This window comes from Acomys minous, assembly GCF_964271855.1.
Source record: "Acomys minous genome assembly, chromosome: 7".
Classification (NCBI taxonomy): Eukaryota; Metazoa; Chordata; class Mammalia; order Rodentia; family Muridae; genus Acomys; species Acomys minous.
The window spans coordinates 45,101,497-45,127,379 of record NC_140488.1 but is presented as its reverse complement, the minus strand read 5'-3'; the positions used below and the strand labels follow the sequence as shown (position 1 = coordinate 45,127,379).

General features: G+C 39.4%; 2 protein-coding genes across 3 annotated transcripts in view; both read right to left on the bottom strand.

The window, feature by feature from the left end:
• RBM41 (RNA binding motif protein 41) overlaps positions 1-8,897 on the bottom strand; it is a 49,814-nt gene extending 40,917 nt beyond the window's left edge. Inside the window, exons 1-4 of the mRNA XM_084790556.1 lie at positions 8,831-8,897; positions 5,195-5,311; positions 3,938-4,130; positions 2,875-3,079 (exon numbers count right to left, since the gene is read on the bottom strand). Of these exons, the coding sequence (XP_084646682.1) occupies positions 2,875-3,079; positions 3,938-4,130; positions 5,195-5,311; positions 8,831-8,838 (523 nt within the window). The 5' untranslated portion in view covers positions 8,839-8,897. The remainder of the gene's footprint in view (positions 1-2,874; positions 3,080-3,937; positions 4,131-5,194; positions 5,312-8,830) is intronic.
• A 7,181-nt stretch (positions 8,898-16,078) lies between these two features.
• The window catches only part of NUP62CL (nucleoporin 62 C-terminal like), a 61,236-nt gene continuing 51,431 nt past the window's right edge, over positions 16,079-25,883 (bottom strand). For both annotated transcript variants that reach the window (XM_084789243.1, XM_084789242.1), the window contains one exon: positions 16,079-17,190. In XM_084789243.1, coding sequence (XP_084645369.1) covers positions 17,096-17,190 — 95 coding nt within the window. In that variant the 3' untranslated portion in view covers positions 16,079-17,095. The remainder of the gene's footprint in view (positions 17,191-25,883) is intronic.

Sequence of the window (25,883 nt, the reverse complement as noted above, 5' to 3'; positions counted from 1 at the left end):
GAAAAGGCACATTAAAACAACAGGGAGGCATCACTTCACACCTATCAGAACAATCACAATAAATACTGACAATACCGAATGCTGACAAAGATGTAGAGCAAGTGAACTCTCATACACCATTGGTAGGAATGCAAAATGGTACAGCCATTCTGGAAAATGGTTTGGCGGTTTCATATAAAGTTAAATGTGCACTTACCATATGACCCAGTAATCCCACTTCTAGATATTTACCTTAGAGAAATAAAAACTTATGTTCACACAAAAACCTGCACAAGAATGTTAATATCAACATCATTCATAAAGACCATAACCTGGAAAACCCAAATCCACTTCAATACATGACTGGATATGGCATATCCTATCCACACAATGAAATGGGACGCCACAAAAATGAATGAGGTATTGATATAAACAATAACTTGGATGTGCTCAAAAGCATTATGCTGAGTGAAAGAAGCCAGCCTCACAATGTTACACACTGCATGATTCCATTCATATGACAGTCTCTAAAAGATAGAGCAGAAGTAATGGAGCTAGGGGAGTGCCAGGAACTTGGGACGAGCAATGGGAGGGCCTCTAAAGGGGATAGTATGAGGAGAGCTTGCCTAAGTGATGGAGCTGTTTCCTCTTGACTGTGGTGGTGGATACATGAAATCTACATGATTTGCAATTTACAGAATTGTACACCAGAAAAGGCCCCATGCAAGTTTAGTGTAAATCCATTTCAAAATAAAATGCTAGTTTTGATATAATTATTATCATCATCACCAATAGTTATACTGATTAATGATATTCAGAGTTATTTGTGCAATGGGATCTAAAATTCAGCAAGGTCAATGTATGTCTGGTACATTAAAGCTATAGAAGTAAAAACAAAACTAAATGTAAAATCTTGACAACTTCTACTACCTCTTCTCTTCAATATTTCATTTCATATCAGGATCATTTCCTACAAACATTATCATATAGTGAATATGGAATTAAACAAGTGCTCAACTTAGAAGCCTGGGACCCTAGTTTACATTCCTAGATCTAACACTGTAAGAAAACTCTCGACTTGCCTTTTGTGCCTAATTTTATCTTCCTCTTCATTGAGGTCATGTACTTGTCTGCACTGTGGTATGCTGTGAAGGTTTAAAGCAAGGAGTTTCAAAGATAGGAAACAGAACAGAGACACACACACACACTCCCACCCCCCACCCCAACACGAGGCACTGCTCTGATCTCCACGTATTACCTCATTTAATCCTCCTAACAAACGCCACAGCACAGCTACTATGGATATTCTCAATTCACAGAGGAAGTAACTGAGGTACAGACAGGTAAAGTGATCACCACTGCACAGCTAGTAAGGGGGGGGGGGGAAGGCAGGAATTTCCCAGGCAGTCTGCTTCCAGAGCCTGTGTTCTCATATACTATGCCATATCTCTCCACAGAAAGCTGTTCATTTGTTCTTTTCATCCCTCACCACAGCTCTACCAGCAGTATAGCTTGTCTTTAACACACCATTCAAGTACTCATATGACTTTAACATCAAATCGAAGCAGTGATGAGTCCTAGCTCCATAGACCCACTTCTGAGCTCTCTCCTCAGCTTCACTATTTCACTTTGGCTAATCCCACCATGCTCACAAATTCAGCCTGTTCAAATGGAACACACCTTCCTTCCTCGAAATGGCCCCTGAAGACTTCATTTTACCAACTGTTAACTTACACAGCCTTGAAAGATCTGAGTTATCTTGCCGTATTCCTCTCTTCATTCTCAGCCAACAGGGTTTAGCAAGTCTTTTGTCATATCATGTACAACTAATTCCATCTCTCAATTCCACTGCTGTCTTTCCAGTCTAGATATTGATAACTCAATGACTATGATGCCATTCTCTTTTTTCTCTCTCTAATTCTGTTTCTTGGCCACATTAATCATTTCCAAGTGCATTTTTTATCATCTTTCTAAATTCATAGCGCATTAACTGAAAAAAATCAACTCCATATACCTTTGTAATATCAACAAATAAGAGGCAAAAATTTTGAGCCACCTTTTCAAGCTGATCTCTTAAAATGCACCCAATTAACAGTGCTCACAGCAATTACTGCAACTGAAATGCTATTTCCTCTCCGGTCTAATAAGTAAGCTTAAAAGAATATTTAAATCTTACCTCTTCTGAGAGGCCTTCCTCAGTCACACCAATAAAACTCTGAACTTCTGTGGCACCGAGAGCCACTATATCTAGCACTCCTGCTAAAAGGTACATATGAACATCTCCAAGCTGACTAGTACAAGGCTAGGAACCATTTCTTAAACCCTTCCTGTGTGCCTTCCACCACGGAGAATACAAATATCTGCTAGACAAATTCTTTATGGTTAAAACACATACTGTTTATGTATATATATTTTGCACCTCTTTACAGTTCAGTCTAAAGATGCATCACAATCTAGCTTTATTTCCCTTTCGGGAATCAGACATCATTCCTTGCCATACCCTGTTTCGCTACCACACAGACCTTCTCACTGTTCCCTACATATACCAGGTCCTTTCATCATATGGCTCAAATCCACTCACTAGCTATAACGTTCTTTTCCCTTTACATTAAAAAAAAAGCCCATTGCCCTATCAAGCTAGTACAAATGTCAGCTTCCGACTCCCCCAACTAGATTTGGATGCTCTGTGCTCTATACCACCTTGGCATTTGATTAAATTCTCTATAATAACATTTCCATGTTGCCATGCAAGTAACTGTATTTGTGTCTCACTCACGGGACTATGTATTTCTCAAGAGTAGTAATACCTTGTCGTTCACTAATGCCCCATATCTAATGCCCTGATGTCAAATCTTCCAGTTAAAGAGCATTTCAGAGTCAGTGAGAATCCTGTACCTTGGTAATAAAGAGCCTTAAGGAAGGAGTGACGATCAGTTCCCTGAAATAAAGACTTTTCGATCTCCATTTCTCTCCGGGTCAGCTGTTTGCTCTTTGAAAACCTCTGTGGCAGGCAAAGGATGCGCTGGCGCTCTGAGATCCTTTCTTCAATGTCTTGAAGCCGTTTCTGTACTGCTTCAGGAGTTGCCCTCAGCTTTGTCCTCTAAAAACAGGGAAATAAGATGCTTTCTATCAAAAAGGACACAGCACTAAAGTGAATCCGAGAGCTCACATAAGAAAGAAGATGGGAGACAAGGGAAGGGATGGGATAACAATTGAGATGTAATATGAATAAATTAATAAAATATTTTTTTAAAAAAAAAGAAAGAAAAAGAAAGATGAAAAAGGCCCAGACACTCGAAGTGTTTGTGGAAGTTTTAGTTAAGTGTTAGCCAGCAACTTCTCTTTAATCAATGTTTCCATCGTAAAAACCAAAGCAGATTCAGACTCAACACTCAGTTTTCATGAAATAAATGAATATCGGTTCTCAATGACAAAATGAAGCAAACACTATGTTGGGGAGTTCAGCTGCGCCTGCTTGCACAACAGCATCCCAAATCTGGTCAACAGTTTACACACCCCAGCATAGAAGCACAGAGTGGAGCATGAGATTTAGTTCCTGAGCATCCTGCTGCTCTCTACCAACTGGCAATGGTATATGTGACCTGGGAGAGGGGCTAGAGTAGAGTATATATAGAGACCACAGAACACTAGCAAGGGGCTTGTGGCTTTGAGAAAGCCCTCACTGGTGTCCGGTAAGGCTTTCCAGGCATAGCTTGTTGAGAGAGGCATGCCTACACCCCTGTAGGTAGCCCTTTACCTACGCTTTGTAAGGAAGCTCATGAAATCACTGAATCCCCAGAGTGACTTTTGGCAGAACCGTGCCTTAATTTGCCGGGATCTTAGGAGATGGGGTAGATGCTGCTTTACATCTCCCTTAGAGAGAGAATCTTATCAACACGGGCACAAACATACATAAACGAAAATAAATATTTTTAAAGAAAACAGCTTTTGTTTTTACCTTTTCACCTGAAACATGGTTTTTCCAGATCAATATTTCTGTTTCATTGAGCCCTAGTTCCCTGAGAGAAGCAATTTCCTGGTCTTTTTCATGTAGTGTCTGGAACTGGGACAAAGTCATTGTCCCAGCTGCTTCTTTCCCAAAGGGCTTGTACATAGTACTAGGGGCGAAACTCTCTTTCTTAGAGACACATCTGTAAAACACAAAGAAGAGAGTAAGAACAACTTGTGGTTACAATTCACAGTGATGGGGCCTCCTATTATAACAGGCCCAAAGAAGCTCAGAGGCAAAGTCTCTCTCATATTCTACTGCCAGGAAGCACTATGGCAACAAAATGGAACTCCACATACAGCCCCGAAACATCCAGGACTGACTGATAAATGACTAAAGTAACAAATGTTTACTATGTAGCTGCTATGCATTAGATACTATGTTGTGTACTGAGAGTTAACAGTAAAAAAAAAAAAATTCAAGAGGCTAGAGAGATGGCACAACAATTAAGAGCTCTTATTGCTCCTGCAGGGGACCTGGGCAGCTCACAGCCATGTGAAACGCCAGTTCTAGGGGCGCCAAAACCCTCTGGCCTCTGCAGGCACTGGCACACATGTGATTCACACAAATTAAACGCCCCCTCCCTCGCATGCATGCGCAGGTATGCACGCGTGCACGCACACACACACACATACACACACACACACACACACACACACACACACACACACACACTAAGTCTTCTATAAAAATATCAAAAGAGCTACCTCTATAAAAATAGCAGAATAGAGGCAAATAAAAAGTAAATGACCGGAGCTGGAGAGATGGCTCAGAGATTAAGAGTACTATGGCTGCTCTTCCAAAGGTCCCGAGTTCAATTCCCAGCAACTGCATGGTGGCTCATAATCATCTTTAATGAGATCTGGTGCCCTCTTCTGGCCTGCAGGCGTTACATGCAGGCAGAACACTGTATACATAAATAAATAAATCTTTAAAAAAAAAAGTAAATGACCACATAGAATTATAAATGTCATGTTAGAGGAAATGCAAGGCACTATAATAGTAGGATAGAGTAAAAGTACTTAGCCAGGCTCAGTAAGACAGGAAACTTCCTACAGAAAGACACAAATGCAAAATCTAAATTCATATAAAGAGGTCTTTCAAAGAAAGCGGTTGTGTGGAGAAGTGCTCTGATCAGGCTTTAAGAGGGATGCCTAACCTGCAGGGGAGGTCTATTATAATCTCTATTTACAAATCAATACTCACTCTTCAATGGAGACAGAGGTATCAAGTTGATGTTGAAGGAGGCTCTTCAGCTGCCTCTCACCTTCTGTTTCCAGTTCCTCCAGGGCATGTTCTTCATTTTTTACACAGCTATTTACCCTGGAGCAGATGTTTTAAAAACACACACACACACACACACACAAAAAAAACAAAAACCATAGGGAAAAATATGAAAATATATTCCTTATCTATATTACGTATCAGTGATCCATTTGTTCTAAGACATTTATTTCTTCAACACTCTACTGCCTTGAATACTAATTATACGAACATTTGCTAAATGCCTATGTATATACTAGGCACTGTCCTAGCTACTTGTACTGGCTAGCTTTTAGGTCAAATAACACAAGCCATAGTCATTTTGGAAGAGGGTACCTGAGTTGAGAGAATACCTCTACTTTCTTGGCTGATAATTGATAAGGGACGAGCACACTCACTGTGCCTAGTACCACCCCTGGGCTCTTGGTCTTGAGTTCTATTTTTTAGAAAAAGGCAGGCTGAGCCAGCCATGAGGAGCAAGCCAGTAAGCAGCACTCTTTCATGGCCTCTGCATCAGACCCTGCTTCCAAGTTCCTGTCCAGTTTGAGTTCCTGCCTGGACTTCCCTCAGTGATGGTCTGTGACTTGAAAAAATTGTAAGCTAAAATAAACTCTTTCGTCCTAAGTTGCTTCTGGTCATGGCATTTTGTCACAACAATAGAAAACAAAGACACTACTTTGTAAATTAAAGATGTTCAAGGCATAGTTTTTATCAAAAAAAATCTGTAATATATTTAAGGAGAAGTCTAAACACTTGTGCTGTGTGCATGTACCTACAAAGAGAGGGAATCAGGATAAAGAGTAATAGAGAAACAAGCTCAATTTAGTAAAACATTAAATAAAGGGGTAAACTGAGAGCTAAAGTAGTAAAGAAGACTTCAGAAAGGGATTTTTAAACTAGTATTTGAAAGGCTGGGCGTGACAAACAAATGGAGAAGTGGGAAACCAAATATAAAGAGGCAGAATACATACTGTGGGCTAACTGGAACTTCTATTTATACTCAGGCTTTGACTAGCCTTAATTACATGAACTAAGGGATTCTGGACCAGACCTGAGCACATAGGGATTAGAAACCAATTTATCAGGCCATTAGGTGTTGAAGAGGAAGCAGTGTTTTAGGCCATGTGGATCAGAAGATACCTAGACTAACTAGTTAGGAAACTGTTGAGGTATAAGGCAATGAAGGTCCAGACTAGGGCAGAAATAGCAGAAATACAAAGGAAGGATTAAATGACAGAGGTCTTTTGGAGGATCATGTTAAGAAAGTAAAATAAATGAATAAATGAAAGATTCAAATTTCCTTTCAGTTGTTTGTTTGTTTTTCAACACAGGGTTTCTCTGTGTAACAGCCCTGGCTGTCCTGGACTCACTTTGTAGACCAGGCTGGCCTTGAACTCACAGAGATCTGCCTGACTCTGCCTCCCTGAGTGCTGGGATAAAAGGCGTGCACCACCATGCCTGGCCAACACTGGCATGAAGTACACTTCCAAGATGCCGAATCTGAAGTAACAACAAAAGGGGCTAAGAGGAAAGTGAACGATGACATGTTCTTACAGGGAGGACAGCCTGAGGCCATTTGTGCACAGAAGATCCGATGCCATCAGAGAAGCTGTTCTGCAGGAAGAGCAGCAAATACGAAGAGTGTGCACTAACAACTTCTAGCCTAGATGCTCTACAGTGTAGAAACCTGGATCACGGCTGAGAGCCAAGCTCAAGTACCAAGAAATAACACAACCATTTAACCATGCAATGACAGAGTAAAGAAAAACCCACAAAAATGAGTTTAATCCATGAGAAAAACAAATATTATGTTTCTTACAAAACAGACTTTGTCTACTGGGTTTTATAATATAGAAAAAAATCCTATAATTATAAGATTCCTATAAAGACCTGGATCTATGTTGAAGATTTCTAAAATAACTTTGGGACCAAGTTTTTAAAGACCCTTTTTTAAAAAATTATTTTATTTATTTATTTTTTATTATTTTTTAATTTTTTAAAGACCCTTTAAGCCTCTCAGTCTTTATTATTTAGAATCCCAAAAGTTATTGCTAAATTTAATTCGTTAAAAATGAATAAGCATATCTATACACATGAATCTATAGAGAAATGTTGTGTTAAAAAAGCTTGCCACAAGCCGGGCGTGGTGGCACACGCCTTTAATCCCAGCACTCGGGAGGTAGAGGTAGGCGGATCACTGTGTGTTCGAGGCCAGCCTGGTCTACACAGTGAGTCCAGGATGGCCAAGGCTACACAGAGAGACCCTGTCTCGAAAAAACCAAAAAAAAAAAAGAAAAAAGAAAAACGAAGAAAAAAAAAAGCTTGCCACAGAAAAAGAAAAATGATATGTTCCCATTCATATAAGGTTAAAAACAGATGAAACCAGGACTATTTTGTTCAGGGATTAAACTCATATGTGGAAAATGTATTAAGAAACAAAACAAGCCTGGCGTGGTGGTGCACACCTTTAGTCCAGCCCTCAGGAGGCAGGGGCAGATGGATCTGTGTGAGTTTGAGGCCAGCCTGGTCTATAGAGAGAGTTCCAGGACAGCCAAGGCAACACAGAGAAATCCTGTGTCAGAGACTTAAAAAAAAAAAAAAAGCAAGGTAATAATTGGTACAAAATCCTAGATAGAAGGGGGAGAGCCCAAGGAGCTTTTAATGGATTTAATATACATAAAAGATGTCCCACCGCTTACACCTATACAACATACTGCCCTTTGTGATTATTCTTTAAGCTATACATTAGATCCATTCTTTTCATGTATGAGGTATGTCATCACAGAATAATTACAATGTGGTTTTAATTAAGGCAGAGGAAACTTAAAAAACGACAACAACAGAAAACCTTTAAAGGATTCGGGCACTAAGAAAGCAGGAGAAAGCAAGCCTAAACACGTGAGTTGTGCAGCACTGTCCCAGAGTGAAGATTCTCCTGCAGAGTGAATACAAAACTAAAGTAAACTGGGTCCTTTCTGAAGGCTTCCCATCCTGTCAGTAACTGTGACATTCTGGGTCTGAGCAGGGACCATCCCGGCGTCAAGGCCCCCCTCCCCCCCCTCCCCCCGTTAACTACAGAACCTTCCTTCTCCCAAAACACATGGCGCCAGTTTTGTGCTCGATTTGGAGAAACAAACTATCCCTCTTTAACTTTGAAGGTCTCAAAGCACTACGGGGTGTGGCGAGCCGACTATGTCTTTAAAATCCAGGCGATGGACATGACCACCCTGAGACCCTCTGGAGGCTGAGATGCAGATGCGGGGAGGGCTGGTTAGGAAAGAGTGGGCTAGCGCGTCTCCAGAGACAGGAATGTGAGCGCCGGAGCAGCTCCAGCCGCCTCTGCCCCAGGGAAGCATTCCTATGGAAACCTGCTTGCCTGTGACCCTTTGAGAACTTCACCCAGCAGACAGCTCCGGCAAGCCTTCCCCGCCTCCCTTCTCCTTTTCTCCTTTGTCTTCTAGCTGGAGAGAGAACCCGCCCTTCAAGAAGGTGACACGTCCCAAGCAAATGAAAAAAAAAAGAAGCCATTTTCAAAATAAAAGATAAAAGTTGCCATTAGCAACTCGGACATGCTCTTACCTCTTCATATTTCCGCAGGCCCTTATCACGAACTTGGGTAAATAGGCCCCAGACCTCAACTCCCAGAAATACGTGCGGCACACTCGAAGGGCAAAGGAGGTGGAGCGTGGGACTCTGGGATTTGTAGTAACACAGAACTACGTGGTTATGGAAGGAGGAAGTAGGTATTGGGTGCCTGCTATATTGGAAATTAAAATTTTCTAGTACAAGCTAAAGGTAACACCAAAAATATAAAGCTTATAAGCCTAGGATTCGCCTTTGGCTTCTTGGCTCTTCCTCCCAGCACAATAAATCCTAGATATTTTCTAATTGCCTTCTAATTGGTTGTCAGCAAGGCATCTCTTTCAAGGATTTATCTGGCCTACCTGTTTTTTTTTTCCAGACAGCCCTCTGGTCTGACCACATCTCTTGCACTAATGCTTCTCTCTTAGCTGTATTAGATTCTTCTAGGTTCCCTTAAAATCAGAATCAGTATGTACCCAGGCTTTGGAATATCTTGCTGATAAAATACATCGAATCAAGAGGTAGACAGGCAGTTCACAATTGTCTGTAACCCCATTTCTTAGGATCCAACCTATTTCTGGGACGCCAAGCACACACACGGTGGACATACATATATGCAGGCAAACACACTTATATACAGAACAAAATTTTTTTATGCTTCATATAGAATACCTTAAAAGCATTGGTTCTTGGGCTTAGGGATGTAGCTCTATCTGTAGAGTGCTGGCTTGGCATGCACAAAGCCCCAGGTTGGATCCTCAATACCTCACAATCTGGGTCTGGAATACTTGTTTGGTTAGACACTGAGTTCAAGGTTAGCCTGGACTACATGAGATGCATTAAAAAATTACAATAACACCAATACAAAACAATAAAAATGTGTTTTAAAAAAAAAAAAAAATATATATATATATATATATATATATATATATATATATATATATATATATATATATATATATATATGCTCTGTCTTTACACACACACCAGAAGAGGGAATCAGATCCCATTACAGATGATTGTGAGCCATTATATAGTTTCTGGAAATTGAACTCAGGACCTCTGGAAGATCTCAGTGTTCTCAACGTCTGAGCCATCTCTCCAGCCCCAAAGTCCGTGTTCTCAGTGGTCAAAAAATGGAAATGTAAATATTGCTAAACATGAAAAGGAAGGTATTAATTTATAAGATGGAAATTTCAAGCGACATTACATAGTTCAAGGCAAACCAGGTCTACATAGTTAGAGATTCTTTTGCGGGGGCGGGGGGGGGAAATGAACAAAAACTGTAAAACAAAGAAGGACTACCATCACTCCTCCAAACTATCAAAGCTGAATAAAAAGTTCTGAGACTCTGTCACATCTGTGAGAAAACATAAGAAAGATAAGAACATTTGTTATCACCTTGGTGGGAAGCATGGCCGTATCCAGGCAGACATGGTGCTGGAGAAGGAGCTGAGAGTTCTACATCTTGAACTGCAGGAGCAGAACAAGACTGTGCCCCACTGGGCATAGCTTGAGCATAGGAGACCTCAAAGTCTGCCCCTACAGAGAGAAACTTACTCCAACAAGACCACAACCATGAATAGTGCCCCTCCTTATAGCCAAATGTTCAAACACATGAATCTGTGGGTTGCGGGGGGCATTCTTAATCAAAACATCAGATTCCATTCTGTGGTCCCCACAGGCTTGTAGCCATAACAAAATGCAAAAATGCATTCAGTCCAACTTCATAAGTTCCCATAGTCGATCACAGTCTTGACTTGTAGCTCGTTGGAGATTCATGTAATCTCTTAACTGTAATCCTCTTTAAGATCAAAATAAAAAAGTGGAGCACATACTTCCAACATATAATGGCATAAGATTGTAGGATCCTGAAACAAATAGTAAGTAAATGTAAATAAACTATACTTTTTTATTTAATAAGGTTCATTAAATGTGAAAAATATACTGTGCTGCATAAGATGTTAACACTAAGGGAAACAAAGTGGAATGTGTATGGAACAGTAGAGTATGAAGCTTTTATATAAACCTAACACTGTTCTAAAATAAAACTTGCTTTTAAAAAACTTACTATATAGGAAAAGATATCGAATGACAATACGTTCATTTTGTTGACATTCTGGTGAAATGGGCACTCTCATATTGCTGGCAGAAGGATATTTGGCACAACCTCCACTAAGAGCAACTTGATATCACTATTGAAATTTAAATGCACATTTTCTTTAAAGTGGCAATTTAACACATCTACAAATAATACCCCAATACAATAAATCCTCAATCTATGTGCATTACTGTTTAATTACTGACTATAGCAGAATACAGGGGTGGGGGAGATCTTATATGCAAATGCTATCAATGAGATAACTATATAATGATAAAAAGGTTGTAAAGTCCTCTGGATTATTACAATCTTGAAAATATGCCTAGCAAAATAGAAAGCTTCAGAGTAGCATTTGGTATAGCTCCATTTGTGTAAAAGGTGATATGTGTGTGTATGTGTACCTCAATGTGCATGAAGTATTTCTGTGAAAATATGTGACAGCGAATGTGTCAGTTAACAATTCAATGCTTGAAGGACAAGAACAGAAAGAAAAAAATACAACTCTTCATATGTTTTGTCCCTATTAAAATTTTTGTCATTGTATTGATACAGAGTTTTGTATGTAGCTTCAACTGGCCTTGAACTTGGGATCTTCCTGCCTGTGCCTCCCAAGTATTGGGATTGCAGGTGTGTGCCAAGCAATCCTTTGAAGTTTTAACTGTATGACTGTCTCACATAGTTGCTTCTTTTTTAATTAGATAAAAAAAATTCTTATATCAGGATCCAGGTAAGAGAAATCTTGTAGACTTTGGGGTTCATACTACTTGGGTTTAGATTTCAGTTCTCAGTTGCTGACAATATAGCATAAGACGGTTGTACACGAATCTGGATGGTGACTTTTCTTTTGGTATTAGTGGGATAGGAATGTCAGCAAATTTCTTTGACTAGTTTCATTCAGCTTCCTCTTCTGTAAAAGGAGGATAATTCAGCCGTTCTCAACTTGTAAGTTGGAGACCCCTTGGCGGTGGACCAACCCTTCTATAGAGGTCACATTATCCTCCACATCAGATAATAGTTATATTCCAGTTCATAATAATAGCAAAATTACAGTTACGCAGTTTCAACAAAGAATAATTTATGGTTATGGGGGGGGTCACCACAACATTAGAACTGTACTACAGGGTCACAGCACAAGGAAGGGTGAGAACCACTGCTTCAGAAGCATTGGCACCATGGTTTTAAAACTTTTCCATGACAGGGTCCTTATTTAATTAGTCTAAGGTTGTCCAGTTAGTTGACTTGCTCAAGCTCCTTGATAATACCATATACAAGGCAGCAAAAGACCAAAGAGCACCTAAAGGAACAAAACGAAACTTTATAACTGTATACTTCCTGGGAACTTCTAGGAGATTTAAAAGATCGTGGCACGTATGAACGTTAGCTGAAACCTACCCAATGCAAATGCCAGGGCTCTAGAAGCATACCAATAAATAAATGCAAATAGAATTACCCATCGCTTTGTAGCTTTGCTGGAGAATAAAGATTGAAGGTAAGTCTTAGCAAAATATGGGTCACATCAGTCTGGGTGGTAGGCATATTCTTTAAGGTGGTGGAGCTTAAGCCAAACTGTCTGCCTGATGCATTTGTCAATAGGGAAATGGAAAACATAGCAAGGTTGTCAGTGTGCTTGACTTCTTGGACGGATGGAGCATTTTATCACCACAGTAAATTTGTCTAGTTCTAATAAAACTGTCTATTGATACCAGAGTACTACACACACTACATAACAAATCTCCTAGGCGGGATGAGTGGAGGATGAATGGCTAAAAGACAGTTCCATGGCAGTGGAATTGCAAATGGAAAGTAAGGTTGTGAAAAGTGTGCTATGTGTCTGTACATAACTGCAGACAACACAAGTGGTAGATCAGAAAGGGATATCTGGAAAATTTCTCTAGAAGGAAATGCAGTTGTACTTCTGGCTTCACCAAACTAAGGTGTATTAGCTATTCCGTTTTCACAGCATCCCTTTCCCACCTTAAGAGTGTATCCGAGTGGAAAAAGCTTTAAGACCTTTGCCATTACACACCTGATTGTGAGTGAATTTTTAAAACTCACCTCTCACTAGGGGAGGGAGGGAGCGGGTATGAGGGAGGGAGGGTGGAATCAGAAGGCAGGGGCTACAATCAGGATGTAAAGTGAACAAATTAAAAATTAAAAAAATTAAAAAGAAAATAAAGCAAGCAAAACCCCCTCCCAATTCGCCTCTCAAATTTATGACAATCTGAAAAGTATGAAAATCTACAAGATAATATTTTTATATCAATCTACAAGATTAATTTAATTGAGCCAAAAGTTCATTAACAAATGACCCATTTTTAGGGTACTTCCTAAGGTGCTTTGTTTGCTATAAGCTTCTGATGAATACATTAGGAAGCAATTATATTTCTGTCAAATAAGGCTGGAGAGATGGCTCAGAGGTTAAGAAACACTGGCTGCTCTTCCAAAGGTCCTGAGTTCAATTCCCAGCAACTACATGGTGGCTCACAACCATCCATAATGTGATCTGAAGCCCTCTTTTGGCCTGCACGCATACATGCAGGCAGAGCATTGTATACAAAATAAATAAATCTTTAAAAAATTAATTCTGTAATATGAAAAATGTTAAAAAATCAAAATCTTCTCTTGATCTAATATTGAGAGCAAAATACTGCATGGCTTTTAAATTACGTGTGTGTGTGTGTGTGTGTGTGTGTGTGTGTGTGTGTGTGTGTGTGTGTGTGTGTGTGTGCACGCGCGCGCGCGCGTGTGTATTCACTTTACAGACTGACCACAGCTCCCTTCCTCCTCTCCTCCAAGTCTCATCCTCACAACACCTCCCTCTATTCCCCTCAGAGGAGGTTGCCCCCTATGGGTACCAACCCACCCTGGCACATCAAATTACAGCAAGACTTAGTGCATCTTCTCCCAATGGGGACAGACAAGGCAGCCTAACTAGGGTGTAAGGGATTCAAACTCAGAGACAGCCCCTGTTCCAATTGTTAGGGGCCCCACATGAAAAACAAGCTGCACATCTGCTACATATGTGTACGGGCCCTAGGTCCAGCCCATGCATGTGCTTTGGTTGGTGGTTCAGTTTCTGTGAAGATATGCATGGTATGTACTCACTTATAAGTGGACATTAGCCCCAAAGTGCAGGATAACCATACTACAATCCACAAACTCAAAGAAGCTAAGTAAAAAGGATGGCCCAAGGGAGGATGCTTGAATCTCACTCAGAAGCGGAAATGAAATAGACATCTGAAATAGATGGAGGGAAGAAACTGGGTAGGAGAGGGAATGGGGATCAGGTGTGGTGATAACAGGGTAGGGCAGGGGGAGAGAGAAAGAAAATTGATGGGAGGCATCTCTGGGACAGGGAGGCTCCTGGGAGGCTATGGGGAGTGACCTTAGCTGAGACTCCAAGCAGCGGGTTGGGAGTGTTATAAGCCTGAAGTGGCCACCTCAATTTCCTTCTTAAAGTAGAAAAAAATGGCTATGTGTTGAGAAGGGGCCATGACATTACAAATAAAAGTGCTTTCCTTCAGCTAATATTTGAGCAAGGTGACAAAGGTTCCCTTAGCATTGTTCACAAAATGGGGTATTTCTGATCTTTAAAATTAACATTGATTTAAGCAATGTCCTATCTTTTAGACAATTTAGAACCAGAATCAAATATACTTTAGGGGATATTTAGTGTAAGGCTTCAAATTTCAGACAGTACACTGGGGTTACTGGGTTAATCTGGAAGTTACTTACCACTTTCCAGGATCTTTTATGTACTGGGAGTCAAAAATACTACAAATTCCAGTAAAGATAGTGAAAAAAAAAAAACCAGTGTAAAAAGACTTTAGCTTCCTTTCTATAGAGACAATTTGCAATAAAGCCCTCTGCCAGTATTTAAAAAGCAATAAGCCACAGAACTTTGGAGACTTAAAAAAAGTTTATTCTCGGGCTGGGGAGATGGCTCAGAGGTTAAGAGTACTGCCTGCTCTTCCAGAGGTCCTGAGTTCAATTCCCAGCAACCACACGGTGGCTCACAACCATCTGTAATGTGATCTGATGCCCTCTTCTGGCCTGCAAGTGTACATGGAGGCAGAGCATTGTATGCATAATAAATAAATAAATAAATAAATAAATAAATAAATATTTTAAAAAAGAAGCCTGTGCCTCCATCTTTAAAAAAAAAAAGTTTATTCTCACCAAGCAAGGTGGCACACGCCTTTAATCCCAGCACTCAGGGAGGCAGAGGCAGGCAGATCTCTGTCAGTTCGAGGGCATCCTGGTCTACATAGCGAGTCCAAGATAGCCAAGGCTACACAGAGAAACTCTGTTCTGGAAAACAAACAAAAATTTTATTCTCACAAAATGGTTGCCCTGATGAACCAATTTTTCCTTTTTGTAGAGAAAATGCTGCTGCCACGGTGATTTTTTTTTTTTATCTCCAGCTAATTAGAAGAATAGAAGTTTAAAATCAGAATTCATGCAAAGCATTATATTCTCTCTGCTGAGTATGGAACCTCACTTATAGGTGGGCTATTATACAAGAGTTTTATCGGTGGTGGTGGGGGACAATGATGGCTTTTGTCCTTGTCTGGGACATATTGGTAACACTGAACACAAAAAATTTAGAGATTACTCAAGATTCTACTCAAAAGCTGTGCTTGCCTTTAAATGTTTACAAGATTTAGTAGTCTGCATTATTTGCTCTCATAACCCCCACCACCACCACCACCACCCCCCGCCATTCAGTATTAAAGACTGAAGCTGTGTGTGCCAGGACAGCACTCTATGACAGAACTGCAGGCCCAGGCATTGTTTTATTCTTATTTAGTTGAAGTCAGCCTATAACTCAGACTGGCCTTGCTTGAATCTGTGATCCCTCTGTCTCAGCCTTCTAGGCGGCTGGAATTATAGGCCTCTGCTACCAGGTCCAGTTCTTGTTTTATAATTTTGAGTGGTAGCAAAAACTTACCGCAATAACTAGGTATTTCGTGGAAACGTTGGAATAGGAAGTGAGACCATTAAGTTCTAGTATTTATTCTATTCATAAAACTTACCATTACCAGTCATCATTTAAAAAACAATTTTTTTTTCCTGTAACATGAACCCTTCCATGTGGTCATGTGTGGTCTGGACAACAAAGTTCAGTTCAGTCACTTAAAATCTTTTAATCAGTTTATTTTTATTTTTTATTTTTAGGATATCACATTATTAGCGACTTAAATGAAGCAGAAGAGATACAGATGGTTTAAAGCTAAGAAGGAGGCTGGTTTTGCTGAAAAACATTAAAAAGGTTACACAAAACAGGCGTAAATCCTATGCTAAAACAAAATGAATGATAAAAACCACCAGGCTACCCAGGTGTGGTGGCACCTGGAAAACTGAGGCAGGAAGATTTTAAGTTCCAAGCCAGCCTAGGCTATATAGTGAAATCTTCATTAAAAACGAAAACAAAAATGAAAACACTGAGGTATCTATATATTGTCAGAAGTGAGCGAATCACTGAACCCTTGCCCTATATGTAACATAATTCACTGCTGGGTATATAATCCAGTGTGGCACACGTTTGATCTCTAGTACCATAAGAAAAATAAAAGCCCTAATTAAATCCTTAATCCATAAAAGCGTATTACCTTCTCTGAGTTCCTGAAAGAAACTTGCTGTAACTCATGAGACACTTCCTTTCATTGCCCATATTGTTATTATCAGATAAAAACTGTATCTTAAAATTTATATATCAGAGTAGACTGAAATTTTCACTTGATACTTTGAGGTATCCAGCACTTTAGGTGAATGGCCACAAACGCCCAGCAAAGACTGGGTGCATTTTGGCAAACATCTTCCCACAATTAAGCTGCAGTAGGAAGTTGGTGATTAAGATATAGATTATAAACACAAAAATCAATACCTAATAGGCAAGAGCCTGGGCAAGGCGGCTAATGTACCTTTTACTTAATTCTGGGTAAGCCCTCTACAACTCAGCTATGCCCTCAGTCCTGATTTTATTTCATTCTGAAAGAAAGACAATCGCATACTTCTCTTCACATTATTTAAATGGAAAAAAAATGATCGAACCCATGCACAAATTATTGCAATCAAATGTAGATGTAAACACTACTCTATTTAATAGCATCAAAATTCAGAGTAAATGAAGAATCCACAAGGAGCAGGTCGCAGCGATGTTATTCAAGGGTAAGCTTCAGATTATACTCCCGCTCCTTGCTGCGGAATTCCTCAAAAGCCTTAGTGACCTCCTCTACCTTCATCTGCATTATGCCTGCAGGGGGAAAAGCATAGGATCCTCAGTCAGCGTCACATGCCAGGAACATGGCCACACACCCTCCCTTCAACGGTGACCTATAAAACCTTAAATCTGTAATTTGAAACTGTACTTTGAAATATTAAATTGAATTTAAATATAATTTAAAATAAAAATTGTAATAGAAAATGTGAGAGAGAAAACTCATCTGAAAACTGTGAAAACAGGGGGCAAGTATAATCTTTATTTGTTCTCTTTAACTTTGGGGCAATAACCATCTACCTTAAATTTGTGCTTTGTTGGAGGGAGTTTTAACCACTTGTTTTTACTCATTAATGCCCCAAAGTACAATTCAGGGTTATCAATAAATTGGATGTATACATTTTGGTAGGTCTGAGCTATCTATAAGACACAAGTCTTTGGCAATATTTACATTTCTTTTGTTTTCCAGTGATTTATGTATATTGGTGGTTCTTAAATTTGCTCAGGGGCAGTATACTGAAAAATGCCATTAATAGTTACCATATCAAATAGAACTTTTCTGCCATGAAAAATAAACTATTGAAGGAAGCATGTTAATCAGAGATTTTCCACAAAAATGCACAAATAGAACTGGTCATTAATGTTTAGTAAGGGATAAATAGTGGTTGGTACACTAAAGGAAAGAAAAGCTTTGCAAAATAAAAACTAAAATGTAATTGATATACTTTATTCCAGCCAACCAGAATACACTCTCTCTCTCTCTGTCTCTCTCTCTCTGTCTCTCTCTCTCTGTCTCTCTCTCTCTCTCTCTCTCTCTCTCTCTCTCTCACACACACACACACACACACACACACACACACACACACACACACATCCCTACCCCCCCCCCCCCCCCCCGCTCATAGTCATGGTTTCTCTGTGTAGCCTTCACTGTCCTGGACTCAATATTTAAACCAGGCTGGCCTTGAACTCATAGAGATCCACCTGCTTCTGACTCCTGAATACTGGGATTACCAGCCTGCGCCACCACAGGCTGGCTCAGAACAGTCTTTTTGTTAACTCAGTTTTTAAAAAGCATAGTGCCTCATCTTGTTATATGAAGTGAGTACATTCTGCAAGATCACACTCTAAGAATGGGCAATTTAAATCATGGCTATCTGCTGGAGGGACAGAACAACAGTGAATAATGATCTTGACAAAACAAATCTCTTTTTGTTGTGACAACAAACTGCAGGGTGCAGATTCCCCCTGAAATAACTGTTTTAATGTGATGGAAGTATAAATGAGCACTACAACGAACCATTAACTTCAGACTACAGATGTCAGCCGAAGCACAATGTACTAATTTGCTGATTGATACATACTAAGTACAAAGGAATAATTTATAACAATTGTAAAAATCAATAAAATATCAGGGAACACAAGTCAGCATTATTAAGAGAGGCTTACAATGAACATTTTGCCATGTCTTCTAATTGAATTCCCAGGACTATCTCTGTATTAACTCACTTTAAATGTTTTAGGCCCTTCATTCATTAAACAGTGCACATGGTAGGTACTGCCCAGAATTCTGGCCCCGAGACCAGCATCATCGATTGATTTCTGTCAATATATTAAGTTAATACATCACAGTAGAAGTAAAATTTCAGTAGTAGTCACTTGAAAGAAAATATACCATGCACGTTTTTGCATTATTAAAAATATATTGAAAATAAAAATTCTATTGCCCGTTAACAAAAGGTGAGCTGTCTACAAAGACAAGAAGTAGAGTCAAGGTTGCCTGAGACTTAATTGGGGTAGGAATGGACAATAACTACAAGTGGGCCAATAGGAATTTTGGGAGCAAGGAAAATGTTCAAATATTGGAATGCTTAATGTTTGTACAGATCTATCTAAATGGTCAATAGCAAAGACTATGCATTTAGGCATGAAATCTCAACAACACATAATGATGCATAATGATTACAGGCCTTGACATGCTAATGTGGACTGGGAAGATGTCCCAAGACCACACCACTAGATAAAGATCTATAGGCAGCCAAAGGCTGGTGAGAGAGGGAGAGTTTAGTTTTCTGTAGGGATGAGCTTGTTTGATAGTTAATCCAATCCTAAGTGGCCAGCATTGAACACATGCATATAGGAGCAACTCTAAATCAACTCAATAGGTTTTATACACACACACACACACACACACACACACACACACACACACACACACACACGAAAGTTTGCTTTCTTTAACATTCTAGGATCACCTGCCCATGCATAGCATCTCCCACAGTAGGCTGGGTACTGCCACATTAATAATAACTCAAGAAAACATCCTATAGACTTGCCTACAGGAAATCTGATGAAGGCATTTTCTCAAATAAGGTTCCTCTTCCCAACTACTAGTTTGCTACCGTTAAGTTGATGACTCCCCCCCCCCACCTCCTCCACTCCCAAAATAACAACAACAGAAATGGGGCATTTCCCCATCAAAACATTTTGGTAAAACTGCTTCCAGCCCACCTCCTGATTGACTTGGGGATATGTTTTCTTGCAACTTTGGCTGGATTGCAAATATTTTAGACAATGATGTTGAGACTTTCCTAGAAGGTTATAAAAAGAACAGATTCTGTCTTTAAAGTCAGACAGTTTTTTATGTAATTGATATTTTGAAGATGTATTAGTTACACATAAATATTGGCTATTATTATTAAATTCACTGTTGAAGAAGAAACCGTACTCTTGAAAGCATTGTTAGAGAAAGATAATTGGGGCAGTGGAGGAAAAAAATGTACAGGCAAATGGTCAGAAGTACAAATAGGGTGGCGTGCAAATGACTCACAAATATTTAAAAATACTCATCACAAGTAACCAGAAAGATACAACTTAGACCGGAGAAATATTTTTGCCTATAAATTTTGTCAAGAAATGATGGCAGTATTTTTGCTGGTAGTTACAAAGATAATAGTAGAAGGAGTGCAGAAAGCGGGTCGTCTAATGCGCTGCTGATAGAAATGCAAACTAGTTGCCCTTATCTGCAAGAGCACACCGGAAGCTTTTAAAACAACACTGCTTCTGACGTAGCATTTTAACTTGTAAAAACTACATTCATATCCTCAAATCATAGTTTGTATTAAAATCACCAACCGAGGAGCTGGAGAGATGGCCCAGTGGCTAAGAGCAGTTGCTAAACATCCCTGTTTAGTTTCCAGCACCCACAGGGTGGCTCACAACCATACGAAACTCCAGTTCTGGAGTTTCTGACCTCTTTTGGCACTGAATGCTTATGGTGCACAGACATACACACAGACAAAACACTCACACATATAACCTTAAAATAAAATTCTAAATTATTGATAGGTACATTTACTGCAGCACAATTTAAAATAAGAAAAATGTTGAGAACTTTTAAGACTTAATTATGGGGTGTAAAAACTCTTTGTATGTATGTGCATATATACATGTAAGAACAATTAATTTAAGAGGTCATGAATTTGAAAGAGAGAAAGGAAGGGTATATGGGAGATTTGGGAGGAAGGAAAAAAGTGGGGAATGATGTAATTATACTATAATATCAAAAACAGAAGAAATAAAAATAAACACCATGGCATATCCAAATTTTAGCAGTCACTAATAGCATGGAAAAATATCCATGTTTACAAGTTTGTCAGCTACCAGCTTTGTAAAAGCTGAGGGATTGGGAGGGCAGCTCGGTTGGATGAATGCTTGCTGTGTAAGCATGGGGGATTGAGTTCAAGTCCCAACATCCTCGCAAAGGGTGCTGCAGAAGTGAAGAGAGATGGATTCTGTGGGCCTGTTGGTCAGCCAGCCTAGACTATGAGCCCAAGGTCTTAGTGAAAGATCCTGTTTCAAAAGACAAAGTAGTCAAAGGTGAGGCACCAGAGTATGTGAGAAAGTAATATCCCACTCTCCACTCTACTGTGGAGAGTGCTCCGTCCTTTGGCTAGATCTGGTATATACTCACTTATATCTGCATATTAGCCCAAGGGGCATGTCCCACGAAAGCCTTCACTTACCAGGAAACTGAGACAGAGGAGAGGACATTCTAGTGGGATTCTAGATGAGAGAATCATGGGAGAAAGGCAAAGTAGAAGGACCCAGAGGGTCCTAGAAGCCTACAAGTAGAACATTATGATAGGCAGATTTGGGCAGAGGGGTCCCGCTCAAACTAAGGCACCAGCCAAGGACAATACAGGCGGTAAACCTTAAACCCCTACCCAGATCTAGCCAAAGGACGGAACCTTGGAGGGGGAGACCTGATGGCACTCAGAGGAAGGACAGCAGGTTACCAAGAGGAGACTTGATACCCTATGAACATATAGAGGGGGAGGTAATCCCCCTCAGGAACAGTCATAGGGGAGGGGAGTAAGGGGAAAATGGGAGGGAGGGAAGAACGGGAGGATACAAGGGAGGGGATAACCATTGAGATGTAACAAGAATAAATTAATAAAATAAAAAAAAAACAAAAACAAAAACAAAAAAAAAACAAAAGACAAAGTAGACTGGCTCCTCAGGAATGACACTGAGGCTGACCTCTGACCTACACACACACACACACACACACACACACACACACACACACACACACACAAACGCCCGTGCACCGGCACAGGCACACATACAGAGCCATAGCTTCCACAGCAATAGCAATAACAACAAGAAGTTGAGTATATACTGTGCTGGCCACATGTGTCTACTAAACGCTAAGGTCACAGCTACATTTTGGAAATAAAGAAACATTAATGCATAAATTTGATGAAGAAGTTAGAAAGTGAACTTGGTATACCATGCCCAAAACCAAAAATTTATTACTGGAAAATCAGGAAGCGGGGGGGCTTTAATAAAAGCACAATGATTTCATGAGTATCATTCGGAGAGTAGTGTGGAAACAAACTAAAGCAGAGTGAGAAGAGATAGGGGAAGAAGAGCATTCAGGTTTCTACAGTCTAAACCTATACACCCATAAAATATGACTAAAGACTTTTTTAAAGGGCGTAAAAGAGGCAAGCACTAAAACATTAAGGATACAAAGGAGCAAAAACACTTTTGAAATTGTAGTGAGTTTTGCCATAGAACTATGACATTAATAGTACGAGATAATTCCAAATGGCGTTCAAAGGGGAGCTGAGAACGGGATGTGTGCGTCAGAGGCTCACCCTTCCTCTCCTCCCTATCTCAGCTCTGGGTGATGCTCCCTAGTCAAGTTCTGCACAAGAGTCTCCTTTAAAGACTATGAACAAGCTAAGCTCTAGATCACAGATACCAGACCAAGACAAGGACAGGCATGATGTCCTAAAATCAAGGATTACACAGAAGTCTCTGAGAACCTAAGTGTATACCCACAAAGGAGCTCGGAGGTCTACTTCCTTCCCTACAGCTCTAAGAGCACTGGCTTAGCACTGGCCTTACTAATCTACAGCCAAGAACTGCAGATTCTTCTCCAGAAACGTTGACCTGCTAGACAGGAATTCTAAAGCTAGTGGATAGCAGTCCTTCAGTGAAGGGGGAAGGGAGGAATCTAATCAGATTATCCCACAGTAAGTTAACCAACCCAGCTACAAATTGTTTCATGTATCTTTCTCACATGTAAGAATATTTGAGGGAAACTTAATTTGAGAGAGATTGAAATGAAATGGAAAGCTGAAAGCAACAAATTAGGAAGAACAAAATATTATTTGAAGAAATTTATGCCCTCAGGGACGATATTAGGTCTAAGAATCATGAATGAATGCTACTAGAAGCAGACACAACACACATGGCTGTCATGACAGCAAGCTCTTGCAATATAAAAGTTATGGCAGCAAGGAAAGATCAACAAAACGTTTGGAATAAAAAGCACATCCAGAAAACTTAACCAAAATAAAGAGACACTAGGAAAGAATAGAAACAGACATCAGTTCAGGGAGTCAAACATTAGATTAAGTATGTTTCCGGAAAGTGGATCAGAAATAACGTAAGCAAAGAAATTAGCAGAAAGCTCATTTAAGAACAGCCTCAAACAGAAAGAAATGAATTGCTTGACTCACTAATATTATACTCAGTAAATGAAACAGATTCACATCAAAGCATACCATCTGAAATGTAAGTATTCTGCAAAAGAGCTTAAAATTTTCAATAGAAGGGGGGGAAAAAACCAAAATGAAGACGTTCAAAAAAGGTTCAGCATCAGAATGGCCCTCAGAGTTAGAAGACAACGGAACTGCTTCTGCACAACCAGTCAAGTGAGATGGTGGAATACCTATCTTTTCCAGAGATGAACAATATCAAAATATTTACATGCCATACACTCTTTCTGGAAGCTGCTGGAATATGTGCTCTATTAGAAAGAAGGAGACAAATCAAGGTCTGTTAATAAGAGGCATTAAAGAAATGTGTCAGTACGATAACAGTGTAGAATGGGGGGCTTGCCTCAGGAGCACTGCAAGCCAGCAACAATTTCAGAAGGTCCAATAGAGAAGGGCTGAAGGTATAGCTCAGCGGTAGAGCATTTGCTTAGCAAGCATATGCTCTAGGCTCAATCCTGGCACTACTACCACCACCATCACAGGCCAAATCAACAGCCCAGAAAACCATCAGTACAGTAGAGATTACACAGCTATGGAAGAGACAACTCTTGGAAGTTGAACCAGATAATTTAAATCAAAAGCAGGGATTTGGGTACAGGCTTACTGATAAGTATACAGAAAACTAAGCAAAAAGATACAAACAAAAATCAAAAGTAAACAAAAACTTGTAAAAAAGAAAATATAGGGGCTGGAGTGATGGCTTGGTGGTTAAGAGCACTGCCTGCTCTTCCAAAGGACCCGGGTTCAATTCCCAGACCCCAAGATATGACACCCTCACACCAGCACACATAAATTAAATATTAAAAAAAGAAAATATAGTGTGCTAGGCTGTGAACAACACCTGAATGATCGTAATTAAAGTAATAATGATCAAAGTGAAATTTATGATACATGTTTATTGTAAGTTGGTAGAGAGACTTAACATAGGAAGGCTAAAAGATAGTTTTCAACAAACTTAATTTAATTTGAGGTGCCTTTGGCATATCTATTTGCAAATGTTTGTTTATGCAGAGTTTTGACAATGGAAATAAAACAGTCATTCATGAAAGTTATGGCTGGAGATGACAACTGGGGTCAAGCATACTGCTGGCTAAGAGAAATCCCTTTTTAAAAGAATACCATTAAAAACAAGGAGAGGTCTCAAATTAATATTCTAAGTGCCTACCTTAGAAAACAGAAAAAGGACAAAATTAATACAAAGCCAACAAGGAGAGGAAATGATAAAGACAAAAGCAGATAGTAACAGAACTGCAAATAGTATCACCATAGAGGGAAAATCAATGAGCTAAAAAGCTAATTCTTTGAGAAAAAAAAGTCAATAAAATTAATAAACTTCAAGCAAGAGGGAGAAATTTAAGCACAGAAAACATAAATCACCAGCAGTATGAAAGAAACAGGATACACCACTATAAGACTATAAAACTACTTTCTACTTACAACTTCACAGCAATGTACCAATTCACTGAAAAACAACAAGCTTTTACATTTTAACCAAGGTGAAATACACAATTAGAATGGTTTTTAGAAACAAATGAAAATTTCTTCCTATAAAAATAACCAGGACCAAAAATTTCACTGATGATCTGTCAAACATTCAAAGAATTAATACCATTTCCCCACAAATCCTATGAAGTAGAAGATAGTGCTAACAACCAAAACAAGACAAAGACAGTACAAAATCAAAAGAGAAAACTACAGACTAGCACAGCTGCAGAACCCTCAAAGTATTAGCAAAACAGAGTTTAGAAGCAGAGTATTAGCAAAATAGATCCAAATGAAAGTAGATTTTTATTCCACACATGCATGGCTGAATCTGCATTTGAAAAATATCAATGAGTCCATTGTGTAAACAAAGTTAAAAAAATGTAACAATTTATACAGAAAAAAGCATTTGATAAAATCTAGTATCTACTTATAATTAAAAAAAAAATCAGCCCTTTAATCCCAGCGCTCAGAGAGGCAGAGGCAGGCAGGCAGATCGCTGTGAGTTCAAGGCCAGCCTGGTCTACAAAGCGAGCCCAGGACAGCCAAAGCTACACAGAGAAACCCTGTCTTGGAAAACAAACAAACAAATGGGCAAAAAAAAAAAAAAAAATCAGCTAGTTAGGAATCGATGAGAATCACATGAGCTTGATAAAAAGTATCCACCAAAACCTACAGCTAAGATTACTATATTAAGATGAAAGATTGAAAGCTTTGCATATATGATCAGAAATGTACAAAAATGAAAGCAATAAATAAATGATATTAAGGATGTGTGATATTTAAAGGGAAAGATACAAACAAAGATCCACAAAATAAAGACCTCAGGAAAAAAATTCAAGCATACACCAAGGTGATTTTTGATAAGGCAGGAAAATAAATTGAAGTGCCAAATTTGGTGGTTCATGTCTGCAATCCCAAGTTTAAGGAGGCTAAGGCAGGAGGATTGCTTTGAGTTGGAGATCAACTTGGGCTTTGGTGTCAGAGCCTCTTTTTTATAAAGAAAGAAATTTAGACTACTAGATAACTCAACAAATAAGAGTGCTTGTCACCAAATCTGAGGACCCATGTTTATTTATTTTTTTTCCTTTTTTATTAATTTATTCTTGTTACATTTCAATGGCTATCCCATCACTTGTATCCTCCCATTCTTCCCTCCCTCTCATTTTCCCC